General features: G+C 44.6%; 1 protein-coding gene and 1 pseudogene across 3 annotated transcripts in view; one reads left to right on the top strand and one right to left on the bottom strand.

Annotated features, from left to right (window-relative positions):
* The window catches only part of LOC146199293 (zinc finger protein 532-like), a 52094-nt gene that overhangs the window by 22242 nt on the left and 16761 nt on the right, over positions 1-13091 (bottom strand). For all 3 annotated transcript variants that reach the window (XM_084594748.1, XM_084594749.1, XM_084594750.1), the window contains one exon: positions 9257-9362. In XM_084594748.1, the coding sequence (XP_084450874.1) occupies positions 9257-9362 (106 nt within the window). The remainder of the gene's footprint in view (positions 1-9256; positions 9363-13091) is intronic.
* LOC146199294 (uncharacterized) lies at positions 5981-6768 on the top strand (annotated as a pseudogene).

Below are 13091 nucleotides of genomic sequence, written 5' to 3'. Positions count from 1 at the left end.
TTCAAGGGAAGGAGAAATTTATTACACCAAAGGGCAAGCAAGTGTGTTAAGATAAGATTGAAGCAAATATGAGTCGTTGGTTGCCTTAATCTCTGTATATGATGCAATCATCCACAAAAAGTTGTAATTTTGATTTTATATTACAAGGGAGATCATTAATGTAAACTGGAAATAGTAGTGGTGACAGTCCGGCGCCTTGTGGGACTCCCGATGTTACACTGGTGAGATGTGAGTGGCTATCATTTGCGGAAGTGAACTGCTTGCATCCTGAAAGAAAATTATCAATCCAGCGGATTAGGTTGGCAGGAATTCCTAGTAATGAGAGCTTCTGAAGTAAATGACTGTGTGGAACGAATGCTTTGGAGTAATCGAGGAATATAGCATCTATTTGGAGGCTATTGTCCATGGATTCTAGTAAATCATGTATGAACTCAGCAAGCTGGGTTTCACATGAAAGATGTTTTCTAAAACCATGCTGTTGAGGATAAAAGAAGTCGTTAGATTCGAGGTGCACCATTAGGTTCATGGATATAACGTGCTCGAGAAGTTTGGATGGGACACTGGTTAGAGAGATAGGAGCCAGAAGCCAAGGCGTCTGCTTGTCAGCCAAGCTTTCTCGTTGGACCTGTAGGTCGTCTGAACAGAAAGTGCATTCTTAAGGCACCGGGACTACGTAATTGCTTTTTCCAATTATGGGCGGTCAAAGCTTGGTCGACTCGTCGACAGAGAGTAACACAAATATTTTAGCTTTACCGACTTTCCCGCCACGGGACTTGTCATCCTTACAGGCCAGAGTTTTGTTTGGAAGTATATGAAAGAATAAAGGAGTCTCATTGGCTTTAAATGTATCATGAGGATGGTACTTTGTAATGTCGCTCCCGCTTTCTTCAGTCTGCTTGTGCACAATGTCAACGTACACTGCGCGGCTTTCACCGGTGACGGCACGGCCAATAATGCTGTGGCACTCTTTCAAACACTGCAGCTAATGAAAGCCGCCTTTGAAGCTGGGTCTGTTGAGCATGAAAGCGAAATCCTTCACTTTCTGTTCAATCACTGGGCCAGAAACAGGGATGTTTTGAGACCTAACATCAGCAAACCATCTATGAACTCCTGCCTCCCTGTCTTCACATCCAGCCGTCCATACCAGTCAAGCACTAATATTGGCAGGGTATGCCGTTTCATGGCTTCCACCAGTTCTCATGGAGCAGATGAAATCTGCATTCTCACAATGCAATAAAGTGCTAAATCTTGCAATCGAAAGAGGCAGCTGAGATGATTGTATGCAGGCAGACGTGGCAGTGAGTGAGCGAGAGAGCGGTCGAACCACTTTTGCTAGCTGATGGCCAAGTGGCTGTCTGATGGAGCAAGAGCAGCGCCGCTTGAGCACAGCTGGGCTTGAGCACAGCTGAGCACAGGGCAGGGGCGCACAGCTCACCTGGTCACTATGCAAGGCCAATTTCCGGAGCGTTCTTATGTTGCTTGAAGGCCGGTAAATCAAGCGCAGTAGCTATCAGAGTTCGAAGTACCTGTACTTTTTGCTATATATTACTTCGCTGGGCGAGTTGGTACACATTCATTATTAATTTAAACAGCGCGAACACGAAGACAAAGGACAAGATAAAAGAAAGCCACAGTAAGAGCGCTGACTCACAACTATGCCTAAGCCCTTTACTCCAAGGCCCAAATAAAAACAAACATGATGAAAACGAAACAATCACGTGAAACAACCCCTGGGTTCACCTGCTGCACAAAAAGTCACTTAAAAAAGACACCTCTTTGCTTGAAAGAGCAAGAGAGGTCTTGCTGACACACTGGCAAGGACAAAACATTTCTGGTCTCGCATTGCCATTCATGTGAAACAATGAAGAAGGAGAAGTGCACTCCTAAGTTTGACCAGGTTAGGATTTTGTATCGTCACAAAGAAAAGATGAGGAGAGAGATAGTTGAATCATATTTTATTTCAACGGACAATAAGTGTGTCAGCAAGACCTCTCTTGCTCTTTCAAGCAAAGAGGTGTCTTTTTTAAGTGACTTTTTGTGCAGCAGGTGAACCCAGGGGTTGTTTCACGTGATTGTTTCATTTTCGTCATGTTTGTTTTTATCTGGGCCTTGGAGTAAAGGGCTTAGGCATAGTTGTGAGTCAGCGCTTGTACTGTGGCTTTCTTTTACCTTGTCCTTTCTCTTCGTGTTCGCGCTGTTTAAATTAATAATGATTACTACTGCTTTATCCTTTAGGAACATTACGGTGTTCATGAACTGTTCAGCATATAGGGTACACTAAAAACTCGTAACAGAAGACAAAAACAAACCGAGAATGATGTAACAAAAAATTCTGAAAGCACTGAGGAGTCTGACTAAATCAGTTTACTGAACATCAGAATATAAGTGCGTTTAAACACACTCACACACATCAACAGGGAATTTTTCAGGATGGCTTAAAAAAAATTCCTGCATGGCACTTTCGTCTTTCATGTGAGTGTATAGTGTATTAGTTTCCTTCCCAACTTCTGGAGGTGAGGCACTTCGCTTTGCAAGCCTTCCTGTTGGTCACAATACCTATGAAGTGCTTTTAGATGGTTGTCACCCTCAAATGCTATCGCTATCATTTTCCCCCTGTAACATCCTCATCGTCATACTCCTCCACCCCTGCGCTGAGAAGGGGCACGTTCAGAACACAGTGTCCAATAAGTGCTAACCAAATACAAGGAGCAACAGCATGCATGAAAGGCGAGTCCTAGAGACATCTGTACGCCGCCGCCGAGTGATCCCGCCATACCTTCACAGCCATTCGATGCCAACTGATCGGCAAGACGCAGCTGCCGTTTCCTATTGGCGTAATTGGCGCACTGTTTTAAATTAGTGTGAAACCATTATTAGTCCCTTTGCACGCAATACTGTCCGCGACCGTTGTTGGTCGTGATGGCTCCGAAAGATGAGCTATCTCGCCATCGACGGGCATAGCGCAGTTCGTTAACATGAGATAAGCAGCCGAGCACAAAACAGGAGGATCAGATGGCGTGATGTTTGAGCAAAAGTTGCAGAAATAACCCTTCACTGCCAAGTGTGCTAAGAGGCCTCCTTTTAGTCGAGATCGAAGGCGAGGCCAGCGAACTTCTACATCCACTGCGGCTGCGCACTGCTGAGCCGCCGACGAATTTGCCGCCCGCAAGGTATAATTGACCACCACGTCGTCACGAGTCCAAATCAACACGGCCTTCTTATGCAGGCAGAGACCACTTATTGGAAGATTTAGGGCAATGATCATGTAATCGTAATGTTTGGCCAAAAATCGGAAGTCTTCCGTGCAAATCAGAAGAGTTTGCAGGTATGCATTTGCTTGAGCGAGGATTGCATGATCTGCACGTGAGGTCCACATCTGCAGATACAAATTCCTCAATAGATTTTGATACCTCTACAGTCTCCTAGATGCTCGTCCAAGCCTCATATTCAAGAAAGTTTTCCACAACAGAAGTTTTGGTGCAATTAGACAACTGCTGGAGGGGAACAAAATTGAGCCAAGGGAACAAAAAGCGCAGCGCATACGATTTGGTACATCTTTTGCGTTATGTGAGCGTATTTGGATTGCGTCTCTTCTAAATAGAGAAGAATTTACTCCAGGGACCTAAAAAAGTTGTCCTTAGTAACCAAGTGTCTCTTATAACCATGCCCCTTGTATGCGATGCTGTTATCATGGCGAACGTAGGAAAATAAACCAAACCACTTTCAAACGTTTCGTAAAACTGAGAGCCTCCTGTAGCCTTACTCCTTGTAATAAGATTTTACTGTAATTTCATGTAACTGGGTCACCTAACATGCCATCTACATCTAACATCTACCAAGACAGACTATGCCAAACTAGTGCATTCGTATGTTATACTAGGTTAAGGGGGGACGCGGGTTTAAAATCGTGAAAAATGGTAAAAAATGGCAATATTCAAATATTGCTGTTTTGAAGTCTTCAATGTCCCGACCATGCCTCTACAAAATATTATAGCTCAATTCCTACTCAAAGTACTAAAAAAAACGGCAATTTAGAAACGTCGGTGAGCCGAAATCGAACGCCAAACGCAAAAATTTGCACTATTTTCAAGTCGCCGTAGCTCGGCGCGGCGCGAACCTATAGGCACCATCTTGGTCTCGTTTGAAAGCTCGTTTCCCACTCTCTCTCCTGGCATCTCTGAACACGCTGTAGGTTTTTGCACAGCGGAGCTTTCGGCATCCGTCCACAAGGGGTGAATCTGAATCAACGCGAGACAGCCGCTGATTGGGTAAAGCGAGCGCTCTCCGAGGCGCAGCCCTCTGATTGGTCGTGACGCATGCCTCGCCTCCCGCGACCACGTTGCCGACTCTTCGTCGTCTGCTTTCACCCGTTGGCACGCGATTTTTTGTGCTCCTCTTTGTTTCCTAGCATTTCTCATTCTGCCTGTTTTCACATTGTTCCTGTAAATATTTTGACTATTAACTCGCTCCTCTTAGCTTCGAAGCTTTTGTTTTCGTGTGTATTTGCCTGCCTGGTGTCTGTTCCGCGTGTCTCGATGGCGCGAGACGCGCGCTTGAAAGCAAGCGCGTGAAAAGCAGTCGGCAAAAAGAGACGCGCGTGGAATAAGAAGAGTGCCACATCGAGAACTACAGCTTCGATGTTGCCGCAAGCTGCACGGCCGTCAGCGGGTGCGGCTGGATTGAACTCGTCGACCACAGTTTTGCCGAAGGACGCGGCTGGACCGACAACGTCGATGTCAGCTTCTTTGGTGGACGCCGTGGCTGGACTGTGCCAATCGGCGCCAATTTCGGTGTTACCGCAAGTGTCTGCGGTGCCAGTGGATGCGCCTGGACTTCGCCCGTCGAAAATATCGACTTTTGATGCTCTGCGAGTCGCTTCGAATTCCATGTCGTCGGAAGCGGCCCAGCCGGCTGAGCTAAGCCTAACGACGACTTCGGCGTTTCCACACGTCGCTTCAGCGCCGTGCAGCTAAACCGAGCTCGCGTGCTCAACGTTTGAACACGGTGTTTTTCATGGAGGCAGAGTGCGACGCGAAAAATACGCAGATAACGTTGGCGAAGAAGTCCGTGACTTCCCGCAAGTTCGAGCTGATGAACGTCAGCACAGCAAGTGTAGACGACGATCGCGGCACTGAGTACATAATTGTTGATATGAGCATATTGAAGAAGCTGGTTGCATCCACAAGCTGCAGCAAGTGTGGGATGGCCAGTGTTCAACTCGCGAAATGCAGCAGAAGAGAGTATGGCTTAGCTCTGAAGTTAGTGCTCACATGTTCGAATTGCGATTTCGCCGAGTGGCACTTTTCGTCGCCATGAGTGCCCGGGAAACCTAGCATCACACCTTTTGAAGTAAATCTGCGAGCGATGAAAGGCATACAAAGTATAGGGAAGGGAGTGACTGCTCTAGTGGATTTTTGTGCAACAATGAACCTCTCCCACCGAGGACTTCACCACAAAACTTTCAGGGGGCACATGAACACCATGGTGAAAGCTTGCCAAGCAGTTGCTACTGCTACAGAAGCAGCAAGTGTCAGAGTGGTGAAGGACTTATACAAAGACTTTCTGAACCCAACAGGGAATGTAGACGTGATATTTGATGGCACATGGAAAACGTGTGGCCACAATTTAAATATTGCAGTTGGCTGCATTATAGAACTGTACACTGGCCTTGTACTGGACCATGTTGTGCTTTCGAGGTACTGTCGTGGGTGCCAAGGGGCACCTGATCCCAGTGACGATGGTTACGGTGACTAGGCTGTGAACCACAAGTGTATGAAGAACATTGACTGCAATGCCGGACGGATGGAGACTGAAGCAGCTATGATTTTATTCAACAGGTCCTTAGAAAAAAAATGGGTTGCGGTACATAACCATACTTTCGGATGATGATAGCCGCACATTTCATGCATTGACCCAGGAAGGCGTGTATGGATATATATCCATCGAAAAGAAGGACTGCCTCAACCATGTCCACAAGTGGATGGGGACGGCTCTTCGCAACTTGGTTGAGAAAAAGAAGGCACAAGGGCAATCTCTTGGTGGAAAGGGCAACCTTACCCAAGAAAAGATAAAAAAGATCACCAATTACTATGGGTATGCCTTGCGGAGCCATAACCACGACGTCGCAGGCATGAAAAAGGCAGTGCAATCCACGCTGTTGCACCTGACCTCAACAGATGAAGCCCCAGATCACAGTTGCTGTCCTCAAGGAGTTGATTCATGGTGTGCCTTCAATCGTGCTTTGGCAAACCAGGTGGAGCCGCCACTACACAAAAACCCTCTGCCAGGCCATGTTCGCACTGCGCTTGAGCCAGTTTTTGCCAGGCTGGGCGACGAGGTCCTCTTGGAGCGCTGCAAAGATGGCATGACACAGAATGCCATCGAGTGCCTGCACTCTGTCATCTGGAGCCAATCTCTAAAAACACGCATGACTCTTTGCTGGCTGTTCGAAGGGCTGTTGCAGAAGCAATTTCTCGCTTCAATCAAGGGATGGCAGCAACCAGCAGAGCTGTTGCAGCGCAGCTTGGTTATAGTCCTGGCAGGTGCCTCATTCGTAGGAGCCTTGAAAAAGATAAGCAGAGGCTGTGCAGGTCTGATAAGAGTCACACCGATAGTGAAAAGGTGAAGAAGAAGATGGCCAAGAGGCACAGGCCTGACAAAATCCAAGACTACTGCCCAGGACTTATGTGAATGATTTAAGGTTCAGAGACTGTAGCAAGTGACTCTCTGAGCGTCTTTTTTTGTCAAGTGCCAATGCCATACATAGACTTTCACAGCCATTACATGAACAGATTTATGTAAATTTGGTGTCATTGTGTTCAGCAATAACTGGGCTGCATGCTAAGGCATTACATTTTTCCATGTGATTGGTAAACAAAAGTGGCACAGTGAGTAAATCTTAGAATGCAGTTTTCTCAGCTTTGTTTATTTGGTAAAAAGCCTTGCCTTACGGAACTTTTCATAATGTTTGCATGCATGGATTTTATTGAACTTGGTATCATTTTTTTTCAGTAAACTCTCAGCTACATCCTAAAGCTTTCAGTTTTTGATAAAGTCTGACAGACTAGCAATTAGATCAGATGTAAACTAATTACTCTCCCATTGTTTTTTCCCCCAACTTTGTTATTCATTCATGACCTATGTAATGACTTCATGAAAATTTCCTTAGCTTTAGGATGTGCAGTAGGCCCTTGGAAATGACAGCATATTTTTAAAACCAGTTTTTTTTAATTAAGAAAATACCGTAATGGCCCGTAAGAAAAGACACTATGTGCTGTACATAATCTTGCCATATCTTCATGTCTAGATGAGGTATTTCAAATTTAAATACATATTCGGAATCAGCATTCAAAGATAGATCACCATGGCTATTTTCAGGAAGATAGGTTAAAAAATAAAAAAAAAGTTTTTAAGACCCTCATCCCTCCTAGGTTTAAGCCACATAAAATCTGCTTTTTTTTTTTTCTAATTTTTTTTCTTCCCATTCTGCTCTTAAATGTTCCAAAGGTGCTAATAAGGGCAGCCGCGTGTCTCTCTGCCTTGCTCCATTTGGAGCATAGCTGTTACCAACTCCACGAGCATGAATAGTATGCGCATCTCTGCAGGCAATTCCTGATGCCGATATTTAGCCATCTTTGTGCCCCAATAACAAGCACTGTGACCAGACAATGTGACCAAACAAAGAGCAGTTGCACTTTGCACATAAGTGCCATTTAGCCTGTACGAGGCAGCGCACCGCATGTCACGCACATACGATGGCAAGATCTGATGTCAAATCTCCGCTAGTGCAGGCACAATGGTGCTCTATTATTTCTGCAAGGCATGAAGACTTCTCCCAAAAGAACAAGAGCTTTTGCGAGAGAGCATCCTCACAGTATGGTAGAACCCCGCAATAGTAAACTTGGATATAGTAAAAAATCTGATATAGTAAAGTGAAACTGAAGTCCCAGTTCATCTTCCATAAACAACTGTACATGTTTCCCGCTTTATAGTAAAGACATTTTTGGTAAAAATCGGTAATAGTAAAGTGCGCCTGGCCGCGACGACGACTCCACAACATGATAGAGTCGCCCATGCACTACCTAAAATCGCGAGGCAAAGGTTTTTGTTTTTGAGAACAGAAAATTAAATAACACGGTTCGTTTAAGTGGCTTTACCACTAGACTTAGCAGCATCCAGGAGATGCCTGCTTTACGGAAGCCTTGGAGCAGTGAGGGAAAGCATGCAACACATAGAAAAAAAAAAAGAAAAAGTAAAGCTGTCTACAAACACAGAAAGAAGGTGGCGTGGTCTGTTCAGAAATTAAAGGAGAGTAAAAATGCAGCAAGAACTAGGGAAGGGGAAGGAACAGGCAAACATTCACTGCACTGTGCATGAATCATGAGGCAGCGGAGGCAAAAGTGGAGGTGCAGCGAGTGCAGTCTTACAGCACTTGACTGCCACGCGCATTTATAATTTATTGCCTTTTAAAAGACAGAAACCACAAAAAGTGACCCCATGTTCATGCAAGGCTTTGGTTTTCACATAAAATTGAACTTGGTTGCATTCATAGCCACGTTACCCTCATGCTTAAGAGGCACTTCCATAAGACATAAAAAATTTCTATAACAAAAAAATTGCACTAAGAGATGATAAAAGTGAGGTGGAAGGTATTTCACTTTTTTTTCATTAAGCAACAAGATGAGTTCAGTAAGTGCTTATTTAACTACCAGAACATCTTGAGAATCATATCACCAAAAACTGATATATAAAGACCCTGATATAGTAAATATTTTTGCTGGTCCCAGTGACTTTACTATAAGGCGCGAAAACAATCTTGTGGGTGTGCGCTTTCTTGCACAGAAGCATTCGATATATTTTGTATTTTTCCTTGAAAGTGTTGCACGGACGCCCCACGAGTGCTGCTAGTGAGGTAACGGTGGTTTAATGTCACTGCAAAAGATTGTTCTTAACCAAAGAGAAAACGAAACAGCTTGTCTTGAGCAGATTTTATTCAGGCCAAGTATGGGAAACATCCACTGGTTTTCACACTGCACATCCTATCAAGAATTCCATTCTGATAGGAGTTCTACTCCTATTAGTGCACATGCAAACATGCACCGTTAAAATTACCACTGCTAACAGAAAAAAATTTTCCCTTCACAACCAGCTCAAACTTTAAAGCAAAGCTCCTATCAAGCGCTAGATGCAATAAGAAAAGTTTGCCATTACAGAGCACAGTTCAGTGTGGCGAGCTATCCACCCGCGAAGAGCTCACCTTTATCAAGCAGGAGTGCTGGACACAGCTGACAGTGGTAGCCCACAATCCGCTCAAAGTGGTGGCAGTGCTTGGTGACATGCTGGTGGAACACAGCCCATTCATCCTGTCACAAAAGAATGAAAACAGTCACCTTTCTATGTGTTTTTTAAAGTGTCTCAGCATTTGTTTTATAGCTGCCGCAAGAAAAGACCATCACTACTGCCAACACCCGAGAAACATGCTCAGTCCTCGTTTAGAGAATGCACACATGTGGCTTCACATAATGTGCAAACTGTCACCAGGCACTATGCTATGGGCCTGTCTCATTGCCCATAAGACTGGGATATTCTTGTCGCACTCTTTAGTAAGCAAGGAGCATAGTACAGGTCTTAGTGAAAAGCACGAAGCACTCACACACGCAATGCATGAAACTCATGCGAAGCGTTGGAATGCCTGGCAACTGCTAACCGTTGTTGCGCTCACAAAAAATAAAAAGCGAACCTACCACTACACTAACAGTTGTTATATTGGCGACGATCTAAGCAGCTTTTAACGAGCCCAGCACATCAAATGGTGTTTTTATTTACTGTATTATAGTTTGCGCACGAGATGGCACAAGCAAGGTGTGTCCTGTGTTTCCTGCAGTTTACCGCACTTTCAAACAAACATGACATCATCCATGCGGCACTCCAGTGCGGGAGGACATTGTCCATCAGGTGATGACAGTGCAACTTATAAGGATGTAGACTTTTTGTTTTATTGTTCAAGCAAAGAAGATAGTAATGATGTTTATACCGACAGTGAGTCTCAAGTGGAAGAGTGCAGCGAGGAGACGTTGGCTAGCTCCTACGATGGTGCCATGCTTTGAGCGAAATCAAAGCTAGTTTGATGTGAGCTATGAAGAAATCGACAAGTGTGCATGACTATTCAAGCCATATCTTTTTTCTACACTTTCTCTGACATTTATTTGCTTCTTTTTATATCACACCTAAATGAAGCCACGTATGGTGTAGTATTACTATAAGCAAGAAGGAATGGTAAATAAGACGTTTATAGCTGCTGTATATTTTTTCGCAATTATATTCATATTTTAAACGCGTTTTAAAAGCAGCTACGTAAAACTGCAGTTGCTTTAAAATTTTGCATACAGCTCCTGTTTGCTTGTCCATTGAGGCATCCTTGTGTGACCCAAGTAATCTTTTCTCAAAGGCAGTATAAGCAAATAAATGGGCAGTAAGGTAAAAAAAACCGTTGCATGGCCAACGTGAAAGTGGAGCATTACATGGTCGGGATTTCAAACCAGTGGCATCGATGAAGATTCTTGTATAACGAATGAATAACTAAATCAGAATGTAAGGTAAACAAGACCCAGAGATCTTGGGTCTTTCTACACTTCCTTGTACTAATAAATTTAAATTTTCTTACCCTAGTGCTACTTTGAATATGAATACAGATTTCTAATTTTGTTTACAGGTGGAAAAGCGAGAACAGTGAGATCACCTTTCCAGCACACTGCTGTTTCCTAATAAGCAATTAAGCACATCTTATGCTCTCACTTACTAAGTGATGAATGGAAAGCATCCGCTAAATGTAAGGCTACTGTGATGCAATACTTTTCGTTTAATTGTATTCATCTTTACGACCAACACATGACCAGCTTACCACTGTTACCTGAAAAAAGAATCAGGATTAGTTAGAACTGAAATAAAGTAATCCCATCAGCCTAACCTTCATTCTGTAAAAAACAAAAACAAAAACATAAAGCATCATGTCCCCTGTACATTTCAACCTCTATGTAACAGACCTCCACATAGCGAATTCCATGTCACTCTACATTTCAACCTCTATATAACGGACCTCCATATAGCGAATTCCTCGATATTACAAAGTTTTTCAATTCCCCAACACTGTCCCCATTGAAGTGCGAGCATTTCACAACTCTATGTAACGAACATGTCACGGTGGTTGACCTTGGTATAACGAACTCACCGCGCCGACTGTCTCTTGTCTAAATTATACCAGAAATTTGGCAGAACCCCGCAAGTTTCAGGACAATAAAACACGAAGTGAAGTGACAAGAACATCTACCATAATAACAGGTGACTGCAGGTGATACAATGCGCCGTGTTTCAGCGCCGATGCCGCATCTATGTAGCAGCCGCAACAGTCATCGCTTCTTTCGCTTTCGGAACGTAGCACTACAGTAATTCATGCTTAAAAGTGGCAAAAAATAACCAAACAAAAAAAAAATAATAATAACACGGAGCGAGCAGTGCGCATCCAGCGCTTCCGCGCAGTTCCTCGCGGGCCCTTGCGCATCGGTAGCGGAAACAGTGGAGCGCTCCGGTGGGTTTGTTCCCTTGGCAGACTGTTGTGGGCGAGCGGGAACATGCGTGAAGACGCATGCGCGAACGCCCACGCTTTCCTCCAGACTGTTTCCTTCTCATCCACCTCCTTCATCCCCTTCTCCCGCACTCTCGTAGACGCGCCACGTGAGTCGCGGTGGAGGCTGCTGCCGCAGTCACGCAACACTATCAGCGCGATCGTGAAACATTTCACTGCTTCTATAAATTTGAGTAATTCTGATTTACTGTAAGCACATTCCGGTGGTTTTCCTTACATTCAATTCAAAGTGAAGCCCTTGATGAAACTAGGAAAAGATGTCATTCTCATGTGGGTGTCATTGAAAATGCAGACAAACACCATGTTCATCAGATAAAATTAGGCTTTCAGCAGTTTTTGCAAGCCCAATCAATATTTTGAGCTTTCATTTAGTTTGAACATTTTTTCTGGTCCTTTGAAGGGCGATTAATTAACAATTTACTTTATACGGCAGTGATATGAAAGCTCCACTTGGTTTGATGCAGGCCCATCCAGTACAAGAAACTGGTAAACTAAATCCTTTATAAAATTCATATTGGATTTTTCAGTAGGGGTATATTGCTGTGCAGTCTTGGTTTAATTTTGTTTGCAAACACCATGTGCATTCTGAAATAAGATGAACAGTGTTTGCTACTGTACTTCTTTTTTCTTCATTGACTAGACATTCAATATTTGAAGGCACTTTTTCCCCATAATTGTACATTCATCGACTGATTTCTTGGACGCCCGATTTTCCAGACCTGTCTGATTATTCAGACTCTGCCATAGCGCTGTTCCGCGTTCCGTAGTGTAAGTAACACCAACCGAAATTTCGGGCATTTGAAACTTTTCTAGTTTGATTTCCCGGCCTTTTTTTCACGATCAAAGGTGACAAGCTATGAAAAATTGCAGCATCATCGCTATGACTGTTATTCCACAACCTCAAGCAACGCTGCATGCATCCCGCATACCCCTATACTCTTGATAGCAGGCACTGCTAGCTGTGGCGAGTGTCCTGGATCCGTTACTCCCTAAAATAAGTCGGCCAGTGCTCTACGCAGGTTCCTTCGAGCAGCAGCAATGGAGCTCCGCCCCATGGAGGTCAGGCCAGTAAGCGCAAGCGTACCTCTAGGTCTCCTCGATTTGGCTGCACTTTCGGCACTAGTTCTCAAAAGTGCCGTGCTAGTGCAGCGCCAGTTCTTGCGGTGCGAGTGCAGCGCGACACTAGCCCTCTTCGTGGCGCGGCCAAATCGAGTGCACAAGTGCAGCAGTGCAAGCCTTGTCGTCTGCTGGGCCCGAGTCGAACGCCGGCGCCCCGGCGCTGTGCCACTCTCCTTTGTTTGCATCGGATTTTGCGTTTGCGACTTGCGTAGCTCGTGGATGAACATGGGTGACATTGTTCAGTTAGCCATGGAACTTGTGGAGGACGACGAGAGTGACGACGAGTTCGACGCTGAGTTCGAAGCTGCATTTTCTCTTGCGGCGTGCAAGC

Source organism: Amblyomma maculatum, chromosome 2, assembly GCF_055883805.1.
Source record: "Amblyomma maculatum isolate TAMU_Amacu chromosome 2, ASM5588380v1, whole genome shotgun sequence".
NCBI classification, from domain to species: Eukaryota; Metazoa; Arthropoda; class Arachnida; order Ixodida; family Ixodidae; genus Amblyomma; species Amblyomma maculatum.
This window is presented reverse-complemented; position numbering and strand designations above follow the sequence as displayed.